At 38.7% G+C, this 27,175-nt stretch overlaps 2 protein-coding genes across 3 annotated transcripts in view; both read right to left on the bottom strand.

Moving 5' to 3' along the window:
* Positions 1 to 2,747: 2,747 nt before the first annotated feature.
* On the bottom strand, positions 2,748 to 17,323 carry LOC119793799 (protein kinase C and casein kinase substrate in neurons protein 2-like). Of its 2 annotated transcripts, none has more exons than XM_038301065.1 (10): positions 17,164 to 17,323; positions 13,316 to 13,386; positions 13,066 to 13,222; positions 11,150 to 11,385; positions 8,815 to 8,970; positions 8,270 to 8,445; positions 8,063 to 8,183; positions 5,390 to 5,457; positions 5,213 to 5,292; positions 2,748 to 3,453 (listed from the first exon to the last, which is right to left on the bottom strand). In XM_038301065.1, exons 2-10 carry the CDS (start codon positions 13,370 to 13,372, stop codon positions 3,341 to 3,343), a joined length of 1,164 nt encoding a protein of 387 aa, XP_038156993.1. In that variant the 5' UTR covers positions 13,373 to 13,386; positions 17,164 to 17,323; the 3' UTR covers positions 2,748 to 3,340. The 2 variants fall into 2 exon arrangements, with proteins under 2 accessions (XP_038156993.1, XP_038156992.1); XM_038301064.1 differs by lacking the exon at positions 17,164 to 17,323 and adding an exon at positions 16,850 to 16,985.
* A 5,306-nt stretch (positions 17,324 to 22,629) lies between these two features.
* Positions 22,630 to 27,175, bottom strand: part of LOC119793748 (SH3 and multiple ankyrin repeat domains protein 1-like) — a 74,695-nt gene continuing 70,149 nt past the window's right edge. The window contains exons 28-29 of the mRNA XM_038300989.1: positions 24,871 to 25,767; positions 22,630 to 24,595 (exon numbers count right to left, since the gene is read on the bottom strand). Of these exons, the coding sequence (XP_038156917.1) occupies positions 24,544 to 24,595; positions 24,871 to 25,767 (949 nt within the window). The 3' untranslated portion in view covers positions 22,630 to 24,543. The remainder of the gene's footprint in view (positions 24,596 to 24,870; positions 25,768 to 27,175) is intronic.

Genomic DNA, 27,175 nt, shown 5'->3' with positions numbered 1-27,175 from the left:
AATTTATGTATATGTAATCTTAAAAATATTTCAGTAGTTCTTCAATTAGGCCTACTGTAAAATAATGCCTATGTTGAACAAACTAAAAATGCTCACATTAAACAAACTAAAAACAAATAAATCTCATATCCTGTCACCTGAGTTGTAGAATCCTCTCCCTGAAAATATTTAATTCTCTGTGAATTAATGCCATTCTTTAATAGGTTCCTCTTCAAATGGAAATGCACTTTATTTTCAAAAGCTAATGTCTTTAAAGGACCTAGTGAAGGATTTTTTTTATTGCAAAACCTATATAGAAAACTATGACACAAATCTGACTAAATCAGGAAAATAAAACTGTGGGATTAGCTCTAAGGAGAGGGGAGACAGAAGACAGTTTATTGAACAAAACCTGCTCCTGACCAGGTTAGCTCCGGGGATAATGTTACTATGATCACTGAAAAAGAGGTCGGAAAACTCAGTTTCCCATATTTCAGGTCTAGAAAACAAAAGATTTTTTTTGAAAACCTGCTAATTCCCAAAATCCCTGGAGTCTGTCTCACCACATAGCGTCATCTAACCTCATTATAGAAATTAGTTACTTAGACTTAATAAATGCTTGTTGAAATAAAAACAATATTAAATCTATGGCTGGAAGGAAATGAATCAATAAACAAATTTCTCCGCTTAATTTTCTAAATTTAAGAAGAAAAAAGAAATAAAAGAAATAAAAAGTGTTAAAGTAAACTATAAGCAAGAAAAAAGTGAGTCAAAGGAGTGTGGGAGAATATATTGAGAAAGAGGAGCAAAGAGCATGAAAGGGAGAAAAACAGTCATCGTAGAAAGATGGACAATGGAGGGAAATGGAAAAAATAAATCAAGAAGGAAACTGATCAAATCAAAAGTTAAGGAGGATAGAAAGATGACATGCAGGTTTCCAAGCAACATGAAATGTGATGTTTCCTCGATGTTTTTCCACAACCAAAGAGAAACAAAGTGAGGATGACCATGTTGAAGCAGACAGATCAGTCACTGGTAGCTGCTGAGTAAACGGCAGGCAAGTCTACTGATTTAAAAAAAAATAGCTCTAGGTGTTGAGAGGAAGCAGCGTTCAAATATGACAGGGAAAAACAAAGCAGTAAGCCAAATGACCCAAAGTATCAGGAATTGGACGGTTACAGTTAACCTGAGACACAGATAGAAGAATATTTATGTTTTGTTAGAATCATAGAGACCCATTTTTTACTGGGATTTTATGTCAAAGATCAGCAGTCTTCCTTTTTCCTCCCCTCAATACATATACAAATCAGTATAAATACCCAGCAGGATCCGACAATACGTCAACATAACCATAGCAACAGTGAAAAAAATAATGTAACCATTTTTGGCATTTACTTAATCATATTTAGTTACCTTAACACAATTGTTTCATGTTAGCAGGATAGGAAATAAAACAATTGTGTTAAAGTAACTAAATATGATTAAGTAAATGCCAAAAACAGTTGCATTATTTTTTTCGTTGCTGTCAGGCCTTCACAAAGAAACTTTGTCAGAACACCTCAGGTAAATCTGTTACAGCTGACCAACAACTAAATGCATAAAATAAAAGAGTCACTTAATAAAGTAGACTAAAAAAAAACTCTTTGTAATGATAAAACAAAGAGTCTTATTTTCTAACATTTTCTATCAATTTCAGATGGTTCTGTCTGCTGCATTGAGCTCAGTTATTATACTGATACCAAGTCATAATTAATGTGAATATGCCCGCCATATATCTATTTGGAAAATTTCCCACGGCAATGGGAAGTTTAAATAATGCTCAAAAGGAATTATGATGTCAAGAAGAACAAACAAAACAAAAAATCTGTAAGAAATATGACAAAAACCTAAAAAGAAGCCAGCCGTCGCACACTGAGTTTACTTTAACTCTTACACATTTATGCGCAGTGGCGGATCTATGCCAGATTTACCAGGTAAGTCAGGTTGAGGCCAGTGTTTCTTTTCTTTGGTGGCACAGAACTAAAGTATATATGAAAAAATTAAATAAATAAAAACATTAGTTCATCTTTGATAGATAGATTCAGCCACACAACCAACAAATCGATTGTGGCTCTGGAGACCCCAGATATAGCAGATTAAAAAGTAGGGGCTCACCGATTATTCAGCCCTACTTTCCTTAATTTTGGGAGATCTGTGATTGGCTGATAATTGAAACTGCTCCTAACCACCAACCTTTTTTTATTATTTTTTATTGTTATCGTGTAATTAATCAGAAACTAATGGGTAGTTACCAAGAAAACAAAGAATAACTAGCTTTAGAAGAATCCCTTCTCCATTACAAATCAATCAAATTAGTGAATTCAGTCATTTAGCCTTTCAGATTCCTTCCATTTCTTCTAGAATATAGCTTTACATTAAAATATATTAATATAATTTTACTTTTATGCTTGATTTATTATATTTGGTTTACATAAATGCTTATCTGTATGTTGTGAACATGCGATACGGTAATGAAATTCATTGTTTAGGCATAAAATCATAGAAACTAAAACTAATAAAAGCAATAAAACAATTGACCATGACTGAGGATTAGGTTTACCTTCCAACAGAACAAGTTTAATATTATAAAATGACCTGCAGCTGTAAATATTATAGAGAGTGGTTCTATCAAAAACTGACTCGAAAGAACTGGACACATATTTATACCACAATTTTTAGATTTGTTTTTCTGTTTGTAAAAAAGGAAAATGCAAAACAAAAGGTGTTTGAACCTTTAAATCTGACAATGTGTTTATTTGGCAATAAAATGAATAAAGATGATGCTAAAGATTTGTTTTCTTTCATTTCTATTCATATGTTCATCATATGCCATGTACTAAGATATTGTGAGCAAAAAACTGTTTTATTGTGAAATTCAACTTGTTAAAGATGATGTGTTTAGAATACATATAAGGTAAACATTCACACTGCATGCACAGAGCATTGTAAACTTGCTTCTTCTTGTTCATACTGTCAGCCTTAACTTCACTACTGTGCTATTATAACTTATATATAGTGGCAGTAAATAAATACTTTTTAAATTATTAATTTTCTTTAAAAGCACACAACATGCAGATACACATTTGTGCATGTACACATACAGCTCAAACCGTACACCCTAGATCCTGAAAGGTAAAAAAAAACAACCCCCCTGCTACAGTAGGTTAGGCTATTAAGGCATCGTGGTTAAATCAGCTGGTTGTGGATCTTCATCTGACATGAAAACCTTTAACAGATACATTAACAATGTGCTGCTTTAATAAGCATAAAAAACAAGTTTTGAGAAAAAAAATCAGATCATAACTCGACGTCTGCTGGGACGTCACTCAACAACTTCTACATAGTTTGCAGGGTAGAAGCCCTCCTTCCCTCCGCTCAGCACGCCTCGACACCACCCTTGATCGTCTTCCTCCTCCACCTTTAGGAAGATCTCACCTTAAGAAAAGAAAGAAGCATAGAGCTCAGTCAGGTTACACATCGAAAAAAAACAACTACTTGATAAGTAAAGTGTTGATTTGCAGTATTTTCTCATCACACCTCGTCTTTAATCCAATTTATTCACTCCATCTAAAAATAAAGAAATTTCTACTGGCCTGCTTCCACAATCTATTGCTTCTTATTCTATGTACCTGACACTGTGAACTGCATTGATTATAGATAAAAAAAGAATAGAATAAAAAAATCCCTTTATTGTCCCACAATGGGGAAATAGTGGTGTTACAGCAGCGAAAATATATAGCAAAAGTGGTCACACAATGTGGACCTTAAAAAAAGTGTATAAAAAAAACATAATAAAGGACATAGTTAAATAAACAAACAAAAAGCTGTACTGTATTATGTTTTTTACAATACGAATACTGTGCATCTGGAAAGAATAAATAATCAATATACAGCTATGGGCATTTTACAGTAATGGATATATGAAATAAAGCTAATATAAGCTGAACAGAAGTTTGATCCGCCACTCTTGGAGTAGGAAATACGTTTAATTTGATCTGGATATATGTGCCACAGGGTTGATCAGGAGAAAACCAGCTGGCTGAAGTGACCAAGAGAGGACGTGCAGAATGGGCCTCACTTGGAGATCGAGGCTATGCAGCAAAAAACCCATAAAAATTGTACTTTTTGCTCATGTTCACCTCTTGGATAAAACGCACACACACATGTCCATCTGTTTTGTTTTTATTAGTGCTATAGCAACAGGTCAACATTACTGACTGAACATGTTAGTAGTGTTGAACCCTAACTTTCATCAGTAAAGGCAATTAAAGGTGAATCCACAGCAGATGTTGCTTGTCCTAAATCTGTAGCCAATCACTGAGCTAAAACATGGAATGGAAGAAGAAGGGGCTGGCATCACAAGCTTCTGAACAGCTTCTCACCTATAAAGTACCAGAGTGGCAGGATCATGTCATGGAGATGATGGTAAATGTGACGTACAGCAGGAAAAGTTTAATTTTATGTGAGAAAAACTTCTTAATGCAATAAACGCAAATCCCTACATTGAAATGAAAGATAGTTCACTGAATCTTTCTTGTAAATTCAGCTATTTTTCATGTTTTTATAAAGCAATTATAACTAATTGGATTTTACAGTGTAAATAGTTTTAACTTTAATTTGACTACATGCTTTTACTACAACCAGGAAAGCAGTAAATTGATGACTTTGACCGTCAACAACACTGAATTTTAAGATCTTTTAAAGGTAGACGAGGCCCTGGGAAGGGGGACATTATATTATTATTCATTTAAGTCACTGTCGTCCAATTTTTGTCAGGTGAAAAGTAATTGTCCACAGTCCATTGTGTTATTTTCAAAAATAATATCACAGAAATAGTTTGATTATTTTTGTACCCGCCTAGCTGTCAACTAATAATGTGTAAATGTCTGTAGAAGAGGGATCTGACATGTGCGCTTAATTAAAATACAGTTTCCAAATCTTGCACCAAATATTTTACATTGTAAAAATGTTTTTCTTTTAATTTGGCGGTATTAATTTTGTCCTTATTAAACATAAAGCGCCATCATCTGCATTAATCAATTGCTTTCATAAATAAGCATGTCTTTCCTAGTTTGGGACCTCTCACACACAGCATTCATGGGATCATCAGCTGATCTGTCATCACTGTAATTTTTGTTTAGCAGGTTTACTTTAACACATTAATGGTATCACAGATTTACTCTTTATTTTTCACCTGCTTTAAAGGACAGCTCATCACCCTCCTCTCCCTCGTAGTCATACAGAGCTCTCACCTTCACACCGCCAATCATCACACTGCAACCATGAAATACACATAAAAAAAAATTACCTCTGAGATTTTATCACATGTTCAGTGAAGCATCTTAAAAGGGACACGTTCATATAGGCTTACGGACGACTTTCTTTTCCCTTCTGGTTCCTTTTTTTTCTCTTTAGTTTTTTCACTGGTGGGACCCATTCCTGGTTGAAAAGAAACATGATCAGGAACAAAACTATAAAGTTAGTTTATGCAGCCAAAAATGTCAAAATATGCTCTACTGACACAGGGCGAGCCACAATTAGTGCCACTCCTGGTTAAGATTTTCAATACAGCTTTATGATAAAATCATGTTTGCTTACAAAGAAAGTTGTATCGGATAAAATAATTAAGAAAAAAAACAGACTTTAGTTTGTGCACATTTGTTTAGTGGAGGAAAACAACTATCCCAAATCAAGATGTTTGACAGACTGACAGTAATTGATTGCACGTTCATGATTTATATTTCTCATTAAAGTAGTTGTAGAAGTTATTCTATAAATCTTTTTTCTTTAGGATTAAAAATGATGCGACACAAAGTTTTATTTTTCCAAGCTACTCTTCAAAAGGGGAAACAAAAGTAAAAATGTCAGTCAATTAAAGCAGGGGCGTATTGACCTTTAGAAGTCAGAACCATCAGGAACAACCTTCCAGGAAGGGTTCAGTTGTTTCTGGCTGGATGTGCCCCTCCCTGTAATTGTAACTTTCCTGATGCAGCATGAGTGGGGCTTGTAGAATAGGAAGACTAGTCAATCAGAGTTTAGAAGCCTGTTTGAGATATTTAAAAGTCACTTTTTCCAATATCAAAATAAAATTTCAGAATGAAATCTTGCATTGCTTTAGGTTGGAAACTCACACCTTTACTCTTTGCTCTCTTGTTTAAATTACTGCAGGAGTATTTAATAATAAAAAAATAAAAAAAATCTTAAGGCAGTCAATTTTCATAAATAGTCAAATGTAATAATTATTCCTCCAGAAACAGAAATAGAAAAATGTATGCTATTCAGATAATAAAATAAACAGTAACATCAAATATTATTATTACTTTTTTTTTTTTTTACTTTGTAATCACTAAGTTAACATCAGTTTATTCCTGTCTTCATAGAGTCAAATCCTTTATTATTGCACCAAATCTCGTTGGAGAGTTTTGTTCTCCTTGATTTCAGGTGGAGAAGTTTTCACTGGTAAACCATATTGTAAACAAAGTCTTAATAATAAATATGTTCAAGGTATAAATTACAGCATAATGATTGTGATAAATTAGAATACATAAATAAAAAAGCATAAAAACATGAAGTTGAAAAGGAAGTAATTATATTATTTTGTCAGTGTAAAGTTACAGCTAGAATATAAGTGAGAGAATGTCATTTTTAGGTCACATTTACTTTTTTCAGTTGGAGAGATAACCATGTGGTCAAAGCTAACATGAACTGGTTGGTTTAAGCTATTGACATCCCATAGTAATCCCTCAAAGTCACTAGCTAAGAATCAAAATCATCCTTCTTAGTAAAACATTGCTGCAGCTGCTACCGGTAGCCGAGATACCAACTTCCTTTCACTTATTACACGAGATTCAAACTGTTACCTTGATTTGAATCTCTCACTCTAAGTGGTCCTCCTAGTTTTAAATAATTCTGGTGATATGTTTACGTAAGGCCGTCCTAACAATAATAATTGAACTTTATTGATCTCACATTGAAGAATTTACCTCTGCATTTAGCACATCTCCTTCGGGAGCAGTGGGCTGCCATCGTGCGGCACCCAGGGAGTAATCAGGGGGTTAAGGGTCTTGTTCAGAGAACCAGAGTGAAAGTCTGTGGAAGTGGGGCTTGAACTCAGAACCCTCGGATTCCAAGCTCTATGCCCTAACCACTAAGCCGACACTCCCCTTACCTACGTGCTCATCCCCATTTTTACTTACCGGTGGTGCAAATCTTTTGGAAAGTAAGCTTGTATAAGCAATGCAAACAGCAATTCTTAAATAGAGTGTGCACGTGGAGAACTGGGATCGTGCATGCTCTCACAAGCATTTAATAGGTGTTCCCTCTTGGGGGCGGGTACAGATTTCTGCATGTAGAAGTGGAGAGGGCGGGTCTTTTCAAAAATTTGCGAAAATCACCACTATACCTTTAAGTGCAACTCAATTCCGAGTCTTTGGTTGTCGCTGGGTTGCTCAGCAGAGAAATGGTTGGGAAAAATAAACTATCAACTATGGCTAACGCAGTCCCTAAAAATAAATCCTAAATATGACCTATGGGCTGAACTGGACCATAAGCACCGAGGGGAAGAACTAGAAATATAAAAAAGTAGAAAGATGAAGAATGGACAATCGTTCTTCTCACTGTATGTGCTGTCCTATTTACAAAGTGTTAACAGCTGGGGTGTCAATAATCTGACTGTGCTGTATAAAAAAATATCTTAATGTGTTTCTTTCCACTGGCTAAATCTTGAAATAAAATTATTGTCCCTTTATTTAATGAGCAACAGTGCAATCCAAATGAAAGGTAGAATAATTCTAATGATTTTCACTAATCTGTACCAGGAGAGATAATACAAATGGAGGTTGCGGTACATGAGCAATGCTACTTGGTTAAGAAAAAAAAACACATCTGGAAATGGCTAAATGTTCCAATAAATAGTGAAATGTGAACTATTTTGTGAGTTTAAATACAAAACCCATTAGAAAAATTTGAAATTTAGTAAATAAATAGGTAAAGCGTTTCTTTGCTTTTTATTATCTCACTGAGGTTGGTCTAAATTGACCCGTACCTGAATCTTTGGCCAATCCGTCGGCATGCCAGGACCTTGATTGTTCTTCCACCATTTGAGGTCGTCCTGCTCGTCGATGGACATCAAAGTCTGATGGAGCTCGCTATAAACTGCTTTTACACTGACACAAAGACAAAGAAGAGTCTCTACAGTCAACTCACTTATATAAGTCTATAGAAAAAGACGCAAATGTAGGTATTTGCTTACCTCTCGTTGTTGGTGATGTCCAGATGTCTGTGGATGGAGAGGAACACTTGCTTTAAAAAGCTGATCCTCTTTCTCTCCTCCTCCTGGGACTCATCAAAAATGGCCTCCATCTCCTCCATATAGCGGGGTGTATAGGAGGTCAGATCCTCTAGAACTTTTTCATATCGATCTCTAGCCTGGAGCCGAACAAACAAACAAAGAAGATGATAAACAGCTCCCTATTCGCCACAGGAAGACCTTCTGTATTCCACTAACTATGGCTTTAATTAGTATAAATGATCTAATGTTCTCAGGCTGGTCTCTATAAACATGGAACACAGTAACAATAACAAATCCCCATACAAGGGAAATGCTCAAGGCAAAAAACTTAAGTTGGGGCTTCATGCTTAGACTTTCCCATGGGATTAAACATGACCACATGCAGATGAGCGACCAAACTGCTGCATTGTTTCGATTACATATATTTTCAATCAGGGATCATAAAAATAAACTCATTTTCTTCCATGTGGGCAGGAGAGCTGCTGTTTGTTGATGTCTGTCCTCACTTTTCCTTTTTCCTCCGCAGCTCTTTCCTTGGCCTCTGCGAGCTTCAGCTTTTTCTCCTCGCTCAGCTCAGGATTGTCGTTTGCTTGCCTCTCCTTATCCAGGGCCGCTTGCTCCCTCTGGCAGGACTTGTGGTATGCGACACGGACTTTCTCCAGCTGTTCAATGCAAGACAGATGCAAGAGGTGTTTTCAGAATGACATATACATAAAGCCTCCGTAGTCAAATCTCTTTGGTGCAAGCCAAGAATTTCTAGCTTTAAACTATTTGATTAAATTGTTTATTTTCACAATATAAATCGAATGTTCCCTAAATTTTACCTTCAGTCAGAAACATAGTCAAGGATTTGTCGAAAATAAAGGAACTAGGGCCAGGAATTATGAAATAATAGACATGCATGTCCTTTTTTTTTTTAAAGCTAATGTGTGACAGAGTGTTGAATATGTTGCGTGATGCATACAATGCTGCAATTCGGAGTCCGAATTTTACCCACATGCAAGCCCCACACAGCTTTGATACAATAAGTTGTGGTTGTTTCAATAGTAGCAATAGAAACCTTACTTGACATGTTGCTTGCTGCTGTCATAACATATTAACGGTGGTCTTGTAGTTACAGGTGTCAAAATTATTAATGTTTATTAATCAAGTAGATGTAGAGATCGTACGGTTAAAAAACACTTTTGTTGAAGCTAGAGTATCAACTTAAGCTTTTTCATTGTACTCAATTTTCTTAGTAATGGTGACAGTGTTAAATTTAACTTTGCATCATCTTGAAAAGACAATTTATTTTGGTTTGTGCTAAACAACAAATTGGTGCAGTACTGATTCCATCCACAAAGAAATTAAATATCTGGATGAAACAAATTATTTTGATGTTTTTTTTGTACTACCTAGGAAAATGAGCTCATATAAAACAACAACAACAAAGTGTCTATTTTTAAAAGGTGTAGAAAGTAGAGACAATTGCAAAAAATGTAAGGAGTATAGAAAGTAAAGTATAGATAGTCAAAATTTCTACTTAATTATTTAGTCTCGTTACTTTTGAGTTTTACTTCTTCATCCTGCCTCAAGGTCCTTTATAGAAAAGTTCAACTCAAATCAGTTAATTTTATTTCTATAGCGCCAATTCACAACACATGTCAACTCAAGGCACTTTACAGTTCAACCAGATCATTCAGTCAAATTGATTCAAAGTTTTCTACCTAAGGAAAACCAGTTGATTGCATCAACTCATTGACTTTAATGCAATCCCTCACACTAAGCATGCTTGTAGCGACAGTGGAGAGAAAATCTCCCTTTTAACAGGAAGAAACCTCCAGCAGAACCAGGATCAGTGTGAGCGGCCATCTGCTGAAGCCAACTGGGCAGATGATCAGTCACCTAACTTGACAGAATGTTGCCAAATATGTAATATTTCTTCTATAAGTTTAGCAGTGTTTACTTAAAGGGGAGGAGGTAAAGTATCTTGATGTCTGTGTGGTGAGGGTGGGAAGAAACTGGAGATGGACAGAAGTATTGGGGCTTCATCTACAGTGATTCAGGTGCCGCTCCAGTCTGTTGTGGTTAAAAAAGAGCTAAGCTGAAAAGCACAGCTTTCGATTTTACGCCTATGTTCCGACCCTCAGCTAGGGTCGTAAGATCAGGATTATAACCAATAGAGAGTTCTATGTGTCTCTGTGTCGCTCTTGGTAAATTGGAGACGTGTAACCCAGCAGGTGATTGGCATCTGCAACACACCCCAGTAAGGATCAGGTTCAGATATAGTTGAATAGAGTCCACTAGAATCAACACAATATACGTATGATGTCCTTTTACCAACATTTTAAATCCAGGAAAAAACTCCAGAAATTTTATTCTAACAACAGCAAATTACACAATTTAGACTTCAATTTGATTTGATCTTCTAAAGGAGTTATCATTTCTAATATTAAAAAAGATTGTGCCAGACGCTTTCAGCCTCTTAAGCACTGAAGCCCAGTTCCCTCACTGAGCCATTCAGGTTCCACACCAGACATAAATCAATGGCCTCTTGATTGATTTCTAGCTTAATCTTAGGTTTTAAAGGATATGTTTTGAGTAGAACCTGATTAGCAGCTTAGCATTAAAAACCACATAACATTGACATAAATTTTGGTGTAAACCTTTGCTACGAGTAAGCCTGTTCTTGTCAACTTTAACCAAAGGTTCCAGATTATTGGTTTACAATAAGTTATGCTAACTGTGCCTGGAAACCTTTGCATCTGGCTACTGACTATAATACGAAAGGAGGTTAAAAAAAATTATTGTTTTGTTAAACTGCACAAACAATCAAACACAGATAACACACATGTGCTGGACCTTCTTTAGCTTTTTGGACCAGGGTTTCTGTGCACGTGAGAAACTGGTTTTGTTGTCGTAGCTCTCCTTGAATCCACAGAAGAGTTTCTTGGGGAAGGTCTCCTTCTGCCAGGTCTTCACCCTCTCTCTTTCCTCTGTGGTGAGCGACGCTGAGATGGAGGAGTGGAGGGCTGACAGGCGTTCGGTGGAGGTGAAAAAGCATTGCCACGCCCTCATGAGGGAACCATAAAGGGGCCCTGGGGGAGCAAAAAATAGCAAAGAATGAGGAGCATCTCATGAAGGTGAGTCACAGCAGAGGAGTGGCAGAAACAATTTACAGAAGGACTTGTCCGTTTATGGGCCTGGGAAAATCTCACGTGGGAGTTTAAAAAATGCTGATGGATTTAGGTCATGAAGATCATGAAAAAATACTGATCAAAAAACTTTGAAGAAGTAGGAAGATTTTTGTCCAAATACTCTTTATGGTGGAAAGAAAAAGAGCAGACAAAGTCTTTAAAGACACATAAATCATGTATAGGCCATCCTGTTGCCATGTCAGTATGTAGTCTGTGTCTTTCAAGATAGAGTAATAACATAGAAATAAAATAAGAAAAACAGAAAAGAATACAAAAGAGACATAGTCCCTCTAGTGTGTCCTGAGTCATCCTGGGAAGCCTCTGGTAGAAAACGCCTAGTTGTGAAAAGCTGAAGCTCTGCATGTTTTAGTCCACAAGTTCAATAAGACTAAATAAAAAAACTAAGGGTTTATTACATTTATTACTGCCATCTAAAAGTGGTGTAGGGGTTTAAGTGCTTGAAAGATATGCTATGTTGTCAGGGGCTAAAATGCCTCTGGTAGGGTCTGGCAAAACGGTCTCTGGGTAATGGGTCAGACAAAGAGTATTTCAAAAGCCCTCATGATGACTAAGAGTCAAGCAAAACTGTCTGATGCACTGGAGCTGGAACTTCAACCTGGAGCCAGGCTTAGGGTTTGGGTTCACCAACGAGCACCTGGAGGTTGGGTTTCCTTGAAAAAGGGGGAAGCTATCCACTGATCACCAACTGTTGGTGAATAAGATATGATGGAAAAGGAGGAAACCAGACAGACTTATCAGGTCCAAGCATGTGATGAGTGACATCTAGTGGAGGTCTTGGTCAGGGACGTGTTTGGCTCCCACCACTAGGAGAGTTCCAGGTGGAGGCTAAGGACATGGCATCTAAGAGGACCATAAACTCTGCCTGTATCGTGAATGCAGCCCCACTTTGCTAACAGACCATAAGGTCTTTTTAGGGGCTTGTCACGGTGGCCCCCAAGCCATTGATAGACACTGGTGGTAGGAGATGTAGTTAGGTTAAAGAAGAAGTGCTACTGACCCTTTTTGATGTTTGAGCCTCCTTAAGCAGCAAACAGTTATTATGAAGCAAAACATATCACAGCATAGGGAAATTGCAGAAGCAAAAACTCTGGCATAGGTTCAAGGGGATTTTTACAAACTGTCAGGTACCTCTAGAGAGGAATGCAATGCTTTACTGACACTGTTTACAGTGAGAGTGGGAAGCTACTGACCTTGAAAAGGACACTGACAGACAGTGGAATAACTAATTAGATGACTGCTTTCAGGCCTTCCCTGGTGAAAGCAGAGACTTAGAGACTTATGACTGGTGGGTGTGTTCCAACTACAGACAGATCACATTTTTCAGCCTCCTCTGGAAGGCCTATGCCAGGGTGCTGGAGAGGAGAGTCCAGCTGGTTGTCTAACCTTGGCTTCAGGAGAAGCAGTGTGGTTTTTGTTCTGGCAATAGTGAACCAGATCTACACCCTCTGCAGGATGCTTAAAGGGATAATGGGAGTTTACCCAACCAGTCCACGTGTGTTGGTGCATGTGGGCATATTTGAGCAAGTAATCACTCCAAACACACACTTTACTCCTACTCACGAGAATCAATGATGGATTTCCACTTGCTGCTCCACTGGCTGAGCTGCTGGGCATACTGTTTTTCCACCTTCGCTCTCTCCATGAAGCAGGCCATGATGTCATTGCAAGCCTGAAAGGATTGGTCCGTTCTGTGCACTGTACACACATAGTTACCTGGCTGGGTGGAAACAAGGATCATAGCGTTTTACATATCATGATCACATCTGAGAGTCAATCAAAAATATAGTGCTTTGATAGAAGTGATCTTCACCATCCAAAAGCTCTGCTTCTTGGGATCATCAAGGGGTTCCTTTGGTAGACTCGCCATTACTAGGAATGCCTCTGTTGTAGAAAGCAAACATCTGTTTATGCTTTTTTTACAGACAGTGCCATGTTTTCCCTAAGCTAATTCACACTCTATGAAACACACCATCATTTCATTCCATTTGCTTTACAATCAATACTTGCAGCATTGTGGAGAAACTTGTTCAGTTAAACTTTTGTGTGAGCTCCACTTATGCAGAAGTTTAAAATTATAAGTGAGATTTTAGGTGTGATGAATTTAAACTAATTGAAGTGCATCATGGCACCAATTAAGAGTTTACCATTTAGGAACAAAGATTTGAGGAGGAAATGTATCTTCTCTTTACAGAAAAGAGCAGAAACCTTTCCCTGTGTCTGCCTGCCTCTGACTGTGTGGGTTCCCTCACATATAGAATTCAGTGAGCAAACATAATAAAATAACGCCTTGCCTCACTTCAAATATAACAACATAAACTTAGGAATTCTAGTGTCTAGAGTTTACCCAATCTTAGTTATGGCAGTGAGGAATCTGAAGCCTCTTGAAACTGTTCAAAAGAGATATGAGGTTTGAAGTTGTAGCTTAATGACCTGTGTCCTTTTTACCAAATGAAGATTAGGTTTTTGACATTTAACATGACATTGCTATTAAAGAATGTTGACTTCACTTTATAGCGAACATAGTCATTTTATGAAGGTTAATGCCAAAATAAATACAGTAAAATAAAAAGTGAGGTTGACTGTCATGCACTAGGTTGATTGGAATATATGATCTACACAAGCGCATCCTTGGCATTATGTTACAAGTCTGCCGTTTGGATGGTGCTGTTGAGAAGGCAGCACTGAGTGGGTTTTAACCAATTTTATCCATTGGACACAATTCACTTTAAAGCACAAACAGAAACCCCTTCTCTTGTTTATCGGGAAGAGAAGCACAAACTGGATTATGGCACCAACAGAGGAGGAGATATGGCAGCAAGCGGAAAACCAAATATGCTTCAAAACTGCTTTACCAAATACATCGTTGGGAAACAGAAATTCCATGCAAACTGAGCTTAATAAAAAAACACATTGTCTTTGTAGATGAGGTCACTCAGGGTCAATACATATCAGCATAATTGATTCGGAAACAAAACTCAGAGTCAGAAAATAAAACATACTTTAAACAGCTCAAAAACTTCATTATTTAACCACAAATAAGAATGATTTGACTTTTTTCTTTGAGAGAAACCTACAAATGCATTTTCCTTGCAAACATGGCAAAATCTACAGAAAGAATAACAATATATGAATTGATATTAGTTATTGTAAATAAACTTTGATAAAACAAAGGACAATAATTGACAAAACACAGACGGCCTGCACTTGAATACCGCTTTTTCAAATCCAAGGACTTCAAAACTTCAAAATGCTTCACATTAGTCGTTCGCCCGGTCTCACACATGTTCACACCCTGATAGTAGTAAGCTTCTTTGTAGCCACAGCTGCCCTGGGGCTCACTGACATAAGCAAGGCAGCCATATGCTAGACGCAACCTGGCGCTCCGAGTACCAACTGCAGGTGGGGTGGGTAAAGTCCATGGACATGATCAGACACACAGCGAGGAAGCGTTGAAGCGATAATCCATTGGTTACAGGATGAACCCCTACCTCCTGAACCACCATCACTAGGTACATAATATATTTGTTATGTACTGAGCGATGGTGGCTCAAGATCCACTCAGAATCCACTTAAATCCCATGCGCTGCATGTATTGTTGTATTAGTTTTTGTTGTTTACTTTATCTTTATTGAATATGCAGATTAACGTCTCATGAAATCAAGGGGTTATGGGGCGATTCAAAAAAACAAAAATATAGGCTTTTTTGGAGAAACAACCAACAAGATAACATGGCTTTATTAGCAGCAGATGAAGCTTAATGTTAGGAATCCAGTTTATGTGGGTTGTGTTTTTGTTTGTTGTTCTTCCACCACCAGGTGGCGCCTGATTCTCGTTGGCCTTCTCACACACCTGCGGATGGTTGCCTCATTACCGGAGGACTATTAAGCTGCTGACTGCCACTACCTCGACGCCAGAGTGTTTGGCAGTTTTGGGTACTCTAGCCAAGCTGAGTTTTGCTGAGTCAAACTGAGTTTTTGTCAACCTGAGTTTTAACATTGTTTTTTTGTCTTCGCCTCTTGGCAGGAAGTCATCCTGCAAACTGGATGTTTTGGACCTTCTCCCCCTGGAAGAATTGTCTGAGCTTCAAACTGAGCTGGTGATTCAAACTGGAGGTTTGGATCTACTTTTCCCCAAGGGATTGTTTGAGCTACACTCTAAGCAGGGGATTCATCTCCACAAGAAACAGTTCAAGTACCATTGGAAATCTAAGTGGCAGTCAGCTCCTCCGTTCCTTAAGGAAACACCTCAACCTGGGTAAACCCTGTCCGCCCTCCAACGAGCAACTCAATTACTGGAACAACCCACACCAACTGGATTCAGAGAAAGACACCTTTTACTGGAAACGTGAGTCCCGTTGCCTTTATTCCCTTTTGCAAATCGAAGCTCTAATCTCCCACTGAGCCTGAACTAACCACAGGAACTTGGTTTCCTGCATGTGGGTCAGATCTTAGAATTAAATCATGACACTTAATTTTATATAACAGGTTGAGAAATAGACATGTGCAGGTACACACAGGCCCATTTCCTCCTAAACGGTTACTCCAATGCGTCAGTCCAAACTTTTCTTTCCATTACCGCTTTGATCCAACAGTCATATTTACACTACTCAAGTCACACAGCCCCCTCCTCACTGCGAGGAAGGAAAGCGTTGTTTCAGGCAAGGCTGGAATTCACTGGGGTGGGATCTGCCGGCAGGAATAGAACAGCTGCCCCAGCATTTCTTCCTCTAGCCTTCCTAAAATAAACAGCAGGGAAAGGTCATCTTTCCCGTTGCTTAAACACAAGGCCTAACTCTCTCCAACTTTGACTGCTCCTGCCATTCAGGACACTGATCATCAACAGGAGGCCGTATCTGAAGTCGGATGGAGGCAGGAGGAAGTGACAGCATGGAAAAACATTTCCACAGCATAAGAGAAAGTTAAAAGAAGAGGAACGGGGACATCGTGCATGCAGAGACATGCAAAGGACAGTCATGTTAATGCCTATTTCTATCTTTGTGTTAACACATTGCTGGCTCAATAACAGAGAAGTCGCAAACAGATTTATAACACTCTACAAGCTTAAAAGTAGGCCTCATTTCAGAACTTTTATCCATTTTTATGTTTATATTAGCAGCAAATAATCGCTTTTAATGCAAGTTTAACCAGTAATCAGCTCCAACTAGAGTCCTGTTATTGTGGTCCATGCAGATAACAGCAGATATGAACAAGTTTGAAACAGGACTCTGCAGTTCTTACTTAAATTCCTCATCTAACATTCTAGAAAAATCGCTCTAGCCAAGTAAGAACAAAAAAAGCTAAAAGTGACAGCTGAGCAGTCATGCCTGGAAGCAACCATCACTTACATGTCTCCCTGAATCACCAGTGATTACTCAAGTGACCACTTGTTACTGTACTTCAAGAGCTGCTCCATGTCCGTCTCTCCCCCTACCTCACCCAGCCTGCTTCCCCACCTCTATTCTCTCTCCCTGACCCACTTTTCCTTTGCTGTTTAAAGTCACACACACACACCAACATTGCTGATCTAGAAGTGGGTGTGTAGCTGTAGAGAGTTGAGAGAGGACCCTAAATCAAAGAAATTATAGTATTTCATAAAAGAAATACTCTTACATTTTAATTGGCCGGTGGGTTGGGGGAAATAAACAGAAAAAATACCTACCTCACTGTTCACCTTCTCTTAAAGCTGCAGCTCTGGCTCAAACTCAGTCAAACATCAACTTGTCATCTTTTTTTTTTCATCGAAAATGTGCTTCTCCAACTCACTGTCTCTTTATCAGGTTATCCACCTCTTCTGCCTCACACTCCACTGTTTCACTGGAAACAACAGCTGGAAGAATCCCCCCTCCTGAAATATCACTTTCTGTCCCTCCCTCTGTCCTTCTCAATATGGTGCTAATGAGATGCCAGTCTTTTATTTTGACTGTTTGCTGCTCATGTGACAGTGTGGCACGCAGTCATGTGAGCTTATTAGTATTGTAAAGGAAAGCTCTATATTTAAGTTCCTCTCCCTGATTCATACCTGAGAAGAGATCATTTGGAACAACCAGTTTAAATAACTCTTTATAAGGTTTATTTAATACATAAACCTTATAACTCTTTATAAGGTTTATGTATTAAATTACTATGAGACATGGCAACAGATTTTGACACAAAATGTTATCCTACTCAGACCAGATAAATGGTTCTGGTTACAGATGGCAGCTCTTACCACCGTGCTCGCTTCTTCAGAAAGTCGGCCCAGAATACCAGTTATAATCCAAGCTCATGATACATGAATAATAGAAATAATCCTAACAGTAGGTGTGTACAACAGCTGAGGCCGGGGGTTCCCCTAGCACCGCTACAGCTGACTCCGCTATGACCTGCAGACTATGTCCATCAACACTTTGTTGCACAAGGTGAGACTCAACAAAGAACATGGATGTAATTCAGAGTCATAGATCAAACAACATTATCTGATTAGCAACCATTAAGGTTTTCATTGTGTTTTTAGCACTAGGGTTGAAAAACATAGGTCAGTTAGGCCAAAGCCTCCTGAAGTGGTAAGATTAGTAATTATCTAAAACAGAGAGGAAGTGCTTAGAGAACTTTATCAGAGAGGGTCCCTGTTTCTCAGGATGCCCCCTTGACCCAGTGTAGGTGGTGGGAAGTGTCTCCCACCCCATGCATGAAGCAGTTGCAGAGATGGAGAGTCCCTTCAGTGACAAACTGCTGCATACTGCAGGTACACTAAGGAGCATTATCTCATATTGTTAGGAATCCAGTTTGTGTGGGTTGTGTTTTTTGTTTGTTTTTCTCCACCACCAGGTGGCGCCTGGTTCTCGTTGGCCTTCTCACACACCTGCGGATGTTTTCCTCATCACCGGAGGACTCTTAAGCTGCTGACTGCCACTACCTCAACGCCAGAGTGTTTGCCAGTTTTGGGTACTCTAGCCAAGCTGAGTTTTGTCGAGTCAAACTGAGTTTTTGTCACCTGAGTCTTAAAGGAATAGTACACCCAAAACATGATTAGCCTTCATTTTCTACTCACCCCCATGCTGAACAAAAATCTGGAGTACTTTTTTGATATCTCAAATGCATCTGGAGATCTGGGAGGCTTCTTGCTGTCTGCTGACATTCAAATAATGGAGGTCTATGGCGCCCGAGACAGAAAGGTCCATAAAAGTCCACAAAAACGTGTCAATATTCCTCCATACTGCTCGTCCAATGTAATCCAAGTGTCCTGAGTGGGTAGCATCCATAATTTACTCGAAACGAAGTCATTTAGAATGTTTTTAGAGCATAAACAGTAGTGTATAGGATTTCCTAATAGCGCCCCCATGCGCGCTCACGATTCTACGGAAGCCGGCAGACCAAACCAGCGCATTCAGCTCGGCAAAGAACTCATGCTCTTCCTCAACACTGAAGTCCTCAGACATTTTTCTTTCGTTGTTTCTTTCTTTGCACAGGTAAACAGCACATTTCTTCTTCTACGCTTGCATTATCGGCAGAGCAGACGCTGAATGCGGACTTTCTTCCGGTTTGGTCTGCCGGCTTCCGTAGAATCGTGAGCGCGCATGGGGGCGCTATTAGGAAATCCTATACACTACTGTTTAGGCTCTAAAACGTTCTAAATGACTTCGTTTCGAGTAAATTCTGGATGCTACCCACTCAGGACACTTGGATTACATTGGACGAGCAGTATGGAGGAATATTGACACGTTTTTGTGGACTTTTGTGGACCTTTCTGTCTCGGGCACTATAGACCTCCATTATTTGAATGTCAGCAGACAGCAAGAAGCCTCCCAGATCTCCAGATGCATTTGAGATATCAAAAAAGTACTCCAGAGTTTTGTTCAGCATGGGGGTGAGTAGAAAATGAAGGCTAATCATGTTTTGGGTGTACTATTCCTTTAACCTTGTTGTTTTTTGTCTTTGCCTCTCGGTAGGAAGTCATCCTGCAAACTGGATGTTTTGGACCTTCTCCCCCCTGGAAGGATTCTCTGAGCGTCAAACTGAGCTGAGGATTCAAACTGGTGCTTTGAATCTTCTTTTCCTCCAAAGGATTGTTTGGGCTTCTCTCTGAGCAGGGGATTCATATCTACAAGAAACCGTTCAAGTACCGCAGGAAATCTAAGTGCCAGTCAGTTCCTCCGTTCCTCAAGGAAAGTCTATTACTGGAACAACCCACACCGACTGGATTCAACGAAAGACACCTTTTTCTGGAAACCCCCGGTTCGCCAGTGTTCAGAGCAGCACTCGACTCCTCTCTACCAACTCACAATAAACCTGTTAAACCTTCCCCTGGTCTCTCTGTTTGTCTTTCTGCACGTGGGTCAGATCTTCGGATAAAATCATGACACATATCCTTCCTCCTGCCAGCTTTTAGACTTATCGCAATCGCTGCTCCCAATAAGCTCAAAAGGTCCCTGCTGTTTTTTGCCCCCCTTTTTTTCATTATATAGATACTCATTAGGTTAAATGCATTTATATATTCTTACATAATACAACTTATTCAAATAATCCAACTTATTTGCACACTTTTTAAAGTTTTCAGTGTGTATTTTTTTTAAATAACTGCACAGGATTTTCTTTTGTCTTTTGGGGTTTTTATATTTTTTACCCTTGTGTGAATCTGCATGCATAGCTGAAAGGGTCATGGAGGCCGCAGTCTCCGCAGAGAGTCACTGACTTCCCTCTTCCCAGACACCTTCTCCAGCTCCTCTGGGGGAAACCCAAAGAACAGCTGAGGGTTTCTTGGGCCATACCTTGAGCCTGTGGTATATTCCTGGAACAACTACAGGGGGCGGCATTTGGGGGCACCTGAAAAAGATGTTAAGCCACCTCAGCTGAGTGCTCTTGATTTGCAGGGGAAGCACATCTATCCAAGCCCTTCCTGGATGATTGAGCTCCTTACCTTATCTCTGAGGGAATACCCAGCAACCCTGCAAAAGAAGCTAATTTTGACTGCTTGTATCCGGGTTCTCACTCTTTCTGTCATGATCCAGATTGACCTTAGATGAAGGTAGGAATGTAGACCGACTGGCAAATCAAAAGCTGTGCCTTCTGGCTCAGGCCTCTCTATGCTATAACAGACCAGTGCAGCGTCTACATTATAGCAGCAGCTACACTAATTCGTTTATCAATCTCCCGCTCTGTTTTAACCTCACTCGTGAACAGGACTCCAAGATACTCCAAGATCCTTTACTTGAGGCAGGAACCATGGCTTTTGACTTAAAGGAGATTATCTTCATGACCTGAATCCTTTATTGCAATAGATATTTCTATTTGTTTCTATCCAGGGTCCACTTGTCAGACTTAAGAATGGCCATATGTCAAAATGTTTTAGAGGTTGATGTTTCGCAGTGCACCAAGTATTTAGGTACATTCTTTGCAACAACAAGTTTTAATGTGATTTTTGGGGATTTCAGGGAAGGAACAACATAAAAGTAGTGTAGAACATTATGTATTTTAACAAGAGAAATCTAAAACATATAGCATTCATTAGTGTAATAGCTCTGAGGGCAAAGACTGACCTGAGACATGTTCCAAAAATGACTTAAACTTTTCATAAAGGTTTAATAACATTGTTGTTTAAGATGGAGTCTTCAACAGCTACAAGTTCCCTGTTCTGGAAGCAAAATGCAATTGCTAGATCCAAAATAAGCAGGAACAAATTAAGCCCTGTCCTCCCAAGGTTGATTGGGAGAGCTTCTGAAGATTAGGCTGCCAGGGTAAAGGAATCAAGCCTGACAGAAATCGAAGGATAATATGGTGATTTAAAACTTAAGCGAAGGACATGTGGATCGATTAGCTCCACTGATTCCTAAACTTGTATTGTTGCTCCTCCCTTTGGTTTACATGAATGTTTCCCTGCATTCAGCAGCGTTAGATATGGGACGCTAAGTTGGACCCTAAAATTGTAAGGCTGCCTAATCATGTCCAGTCAATGAAATTTAGATCTCCTAATCCATTTAAACTGTAAAAGCATCCTAAGGATGACCCATAGTTTGATTTTCAGAAAGAATCTATAATTGCAAGTGGAAAACATGCATCTGTGTTCGATTTCAGGACCTGTCCTGATCACAGTGAGCAGCCCACCATTATTGAGCTAGAAGAGTCTTAATAGTGAGACTCTTCTATCTCCATAGACCCTTAGATCATAGCTAATTATAATAGTAAAAAAAAATCTAAGCCAACTAATTAGGGATTGAAAGATTTTAGCCTTTTGAATTGGTACTCTAACACTGTGAGAAGAAAACTTTGGGTTTGAGTTGTCTACCTTTTTTTCTGGGATTCATTCATTCAGATTCATTCATACAACAGAGAAGGTATTAGGACACTGTCCATTACATTTATACCGTATATTACATATACCATTTACATGGTAGGATTAAATTCTTTATAGCTACATTGGAATGTTTACAGATTAGATGACATCCCAAGATAGTTGGTTGAGTTTTTTTATTTTAGTTGTAGCACAGTAAAGAGGGCTGAATAGAAATGAATATCATATGGAAAGCTATGCGTAATTTTCCTTCAATTTCACAAATATACACCACTTTGTGTTTTTCCGTTGCTTAGAATCCTAATGAAATGCATCAAAGCTTTCTGTTTTGTGGAAAATGTAGAAATGTTTAAAGGGTGTGGATAGTTTTCCTTAAAAGTGTAGATCACTGATCAGCTTTTGGGGATTGTCAGCTGTTTCGTTTGAAGATAAACAAAAATGACCTCACAGATGAGTCAGATCAAGCCACAGGGATGTTTTTTTTTTTTTTTATCCTGGAAGAGATTCTTTCCTTTGACAGGAAAGAAAGAATAAACCATATTGCAGCTTCATGATCACAAAGAAAAATTAAATTGTTCTCCATGGTTGCAGAAAGACATTAATCTATTTAATGCCTCACAGGCTAGCTGCAGCTGGCTGCATGCACGCAGCCGTTGCACGCTCTCCAACAAGCCATCTCCTCATCTCTCTGCCCACAAGCTCTTAACATTTAAACAGTAAACTCTTCAAACCTGAAGAAAAAAACAACCCTGAAGCTATATAATGTAGTCTTTAACCACTGCAGGACTCCATTCAAACCAAACACCTTTGACGCTTTTATCATGTAAATGTGTTAGAGGGAGAAACTGGAGAACGACAACAGAGCAATACTTTATTTCAGTATTTATTTCAACACCTTAGTTGTATCTCTATCATATTATATACTTTATTTTATTCAAAACAAAATGTATAAATATTTATATACCTTTTATCTCTGCATACTTATGCTCATACTGTACGTAGTCATGATGCATTTTACTAGGCCTAAAAATACTCTGTTATTCATAATGTGTAATGCTTTCTACGCTACTGCTCAGTCTGTGTTCGCCTCTCAGAATGGCGGTCCATCATCAGATAGCACTGGATTAACTCAATGAGGAGACAGAGTCACAGGTTGGTGCCCACATGGAGAGAATAGGCCTTAACATGAGGTTCACCACCGTAGAATAGAAAGCATTTACAGAAAATCCAAAAATTAAGCATAAAATGTTGAAGAATTTGTCCACATGATCTGGAAGACAGAGATTCTTAAAAATGTTTACATACCTAATATTATAATCTTCAATATACTATATCTTTATTCTCTTTGCTGTTATTATTGTCATTACATACAGAGATATAAGTGATGTGTGTTTTGCCCCACATTGAAATGACTGCACTGGCTTTTTAATTCAAAGCCTAAAATGGGATACCAAATATATAACACATGCTGTAATTGAAAGTTTATTACAGCGAAAACCTGTAAAAAGTAGGTTGGAGAATTTGTTTAGTTGCATTGAGGAACATTGAAACCATGGGATTGTCACTTCAGAGAGAAAAACTAAACATTTTAAGAGGAGTACAAGCTTTTGCTTTTATGGAAAATGCATTAGGAAGAGAAGGTATAAGTCAGGGGAAGCAATTGAGGAGCAAGGGAGACAGAAACACACCAACATAATTGGAAATGCTGACTCACAGAGGCAGAAGGTTAAGAAATTCAGGCAAACAGAGAAGCAGTAAAAAGCCCTTTTTGATCACCCCACGTAAATTAAAGAAAAGAAGACGGTGTGATACAACTTTAAACTTTTCTTTCACCCAAAACAGGGGAAAACCTCTTGCTAGTGACAAATTTGCACCAATGTTCTGTCTGGATCTGAGGAGAATAATGTATGAAGTTTTTAAATCTCTTCCTAAATTTTACAGTGTAATTTTAACATTTAAAAAACACCCTGACTGGTTTTATCTGAATAATTTCTATCAGCACTGAGTACAAAACAAATGATCTGTTACTAATAGAGAATCTTGTTTAACATGTAAGATATATTTGCAAAATACAAACAGACAAAGCTTATTGGGGCATCCTTTGGGGAAAATCTGTATATATATATATATATATATATATATATATGTATTAATGTATTCATATAAAATACTATTTATGTCTATTTGTTACTATCATTTACAAACCCCACAAAAAAAACTCTTCCATATTGTTATTATCAGATCTGCTGAAGAGCACAAAGCAGACGTCAGAATGTGAGGTTCACGTCTCTGCTTTTAATAGAGCCTCTGGTTCAGTCACAGTAGATAACATTTTCTCGGGCGATTTGTCTGCTTGTCTTTAAACTCCAACTTAAGTTTTCTCAGCAGCAGCAGCTCTGAACAGCAGATGGTGTGAGAATCCATCTGTCACTGTGCCTGGGGAAAAAAACTGTGTAAGTGTGTTTTTTTTTCTTTTTTTATGCCACAAAATAGTGTGTTAATTAAAAGCCTGTCCATCAAAAGTTTAGAAACATATTTTCACTTAAAAACCATCAACTTAGGACATTCAGAATGTTTTTATACTCATTCCACAAACTTATCAACAGTAAAGCAAACACCTTCCCACAAATATCTACCGCCTTAGACTTTGCTAAACCGCAGCCTGTAGATGTCCACTGTTCTTCTCTTCCACATCTTCTGATATTGATCACCTTTGTCAATTAGTTTCTCTCCCTTTCCTTTCACCTCTGAATCATCAGTCCCTTCACTTTCTCAGTCTGTGTCTCGAGGAGATGTGGGGACATGCAAAGGAGAGGAGAGACGCCTGGGGAGAAAAGGAGGCCAAATCAAAGAATAAGAACGGGTGGATTTTAACTACAAACTAAATAGGGTTTATAAGATGCAATAAGATGGATAAATGATTGGATAACTGATTAGACTCTAGGGGTAAAGAAGGTTGAAAAGTAAAGTGTGGCTGAAATAACTTAAATGAAACTAACGAGACACTTTGGCTTTCCTTCACCATCCAGTGCTTCTTTTTTGGACCAATAGATCAAGTCGCCTCTACACCTCCCTGAGCCGGTTTTTGTCCTCCCTCACCTGTCAGTGAGTTTCTTGAGGGCCCTCTCGATGTTCATTCGATGACCCACACGTGTTACTCCTAGGTCCAAGAAGTCGTCCTTGGTAAGCGAAGGGAGATGAGATCCGTCTATCTCATTGTCTATAAAACGCTCCCTGTGTTCGCCCAAATTTAAGTAAGTCAACCAGTCGGCAACGTCGTACTTGGTCCAGTAGGGTAGAGGTTTGATGGCGAAGGGTTTGGCAGGGGGAGCGGGGCTAAGGTGAGGATAGTTAAGACAAGAAGGGCTGGGGGGTAGATGCAAAGGGGAGGAGGCTCCAGAGAAGAAATGAGTCGGGGAAAGGGAGCGTGAGACAAGCAGCGGGTTTGGAGTTGGCACACCAGATGGAGAGAACAGTGGAGGAGTTGAAGCATGGTAGGGATCTCCAAGAGAGTGACCAGGAGATGGAGGAGTGAGGGGGCCAGGAAAGTCGAAGGGGTTACTGTAGATCGGCGTTGAGGGTAGGATAGGAAGAGAAGATGGTCTGGGAGGTGTGGGGTTCGGCTGTTCGGTGCTGTAGATGAGTGGGCTCGGAGCCCGACGCCTGGAAACCGAGGATCGCATCTCCTTAGAGGGACTACACTGAAAATCAAACGTCTGCCTGCGCAACTTAGATCTGTGCTTAGGTGATGTTGGGTATGGGCAGTAGGTTGGAGAATGGGGAGGATGGGAATGTACCGGCGACGTAGGCATCTGAGGAGAAGGGGATCGGGTCCAGTTGCGCTGAACTGGGACTTGAGGAGATGGAGAGATGGAAGGGGACGCCGAGAGGTTGGGAGTCAGGATCTGTCGGTGCTGCGGGGAGGAGGTTGGTAGTGGTGAGGTGGAGCGACCAGTTGGTGGGCTGTGGAAGGCATCAGTAAAATCTGCAGAATACCTGAAAGACAAAGCATTAAATGTTATATTTACATTAATCATTAAGATTGTCTTAGACTTAGACACATTTATTTGTCATTTTGTTTACACAAGTGTAAAACAAAAAGAAATTTCATTAAGAACAGCTCTCTGCACAATTCCATTTTTTTTTAAAGTGAAGCCTTGACAAATAGTAAAAAATATATAAAACAGTAATATAAACATATGACTGTAAATTTACAATTCTTACATGTCAGGTTTTCTTTTTTATTATCTCAGATTAATATCTAATTACATCTGGTGGTAAGAAGTTAGGTTCTGCTGCTTTTTATGAAATGGAAATGTAAATTTCACAGCTAAACTGCTGCTCATTTACTCTTTGAAAGCTGTAAATTATTGTCATTTTGTGTGTACAAAATGACAATAAAAGTTGTCTAAATCTAAGTTCTTATAACTTATCCACAAATGATCCTGGGTATTGAAAAATACTGAAAAACTATCTCTTCTGAGCTACCTTCACTCAGTGGAGGGTAGCTGAATCATTGATCTGCAAAATCCCACTTAGGTCTGTAGGATCAGCATTGTTTACCCGACACAATCTAGCACGATCAGTATCCTGGTAGCTCTAGTGAAAAATACAATGCCACATTGATTTGTTTGGATGAAGATACTGTGTCCACTTAATCCTATTCTTAAGTCTACAAAAACTTTAATGCAGCATCCTTTGCCTATCTAACACAAATATTTATTTACATTTATAAATGCTCACAAAACACTTACAATATGATGTGACCATTTCATTTCTAAGCTGTTAAAGGCATCATTTGAATCGCTTGCTTGTTACGCTCATCTTAATCTAAGGTTGCCTTGATGTAAAGAGAATAGTGAATTTTTAAAAAACATTTTTAAGAAAAGATGAATAATTGTATTATTTTCTTTTTAGTGATAAGTAATTTAAACTCCTGGTGATTAATATCCATCCAGTCTTTTCAGCATCTTCAAATGTGGTAATGCACCTCCTTATGATGCTTCCTCTGCATAGAGGGGTATCTCCTCGCCTGTTTCTGACTTGAAATGCCAATAAGCATTTTGTTTAAATCTTTGGACTTCACCTTATGCAGAGTCATCCTGGGTGAACATCTTGATAATATACAGTAGTAGACATTCAAAATTTCCCCACTTTCCTTGATGGGTTGGCTGGTCTTCTACAATTCCCTTTTTAACATCAATCTTTGTACTAAAATATTCTTTCTGTCATGATTTGCGGACATTAAGATCTAAAGAGAAGCGTCATCTCCTGGTCAGACCCTGTAATTCAGTGAAATGGTGGAGTCAGAGTAAAAAACATGCACACCCAGGAAAAGGCCAGTGGCTGGAAGTTGGGGGGGATTTTGCTGGGAGTTGCAGGGAAGTGGGCGGCCATATGACTG

The sequence above is a fragment of the Cyprinodon tularosa genome, unplaced genomic scaffold (assembly GCF_016077235.1).
Source record: "Cyprinodon tularosa strain WSP-4 unplaced genomic scaffold, ASM1607723v1 ctg46, whole genome shotgun sequence".
NCBI classification, from domain to species: Eukaryota; Metazoa; Chordata; class Actinopteri; order Cyprinodontiformes; family Cyprinodontidae; genus Cyprinodon; species Cyprinodon tularosa.
The sequence above is the reverse complement of the archived record's forward strand: the minus strand, read 5'-3'. Positions and strand labels throughout refer to the sequence as shown.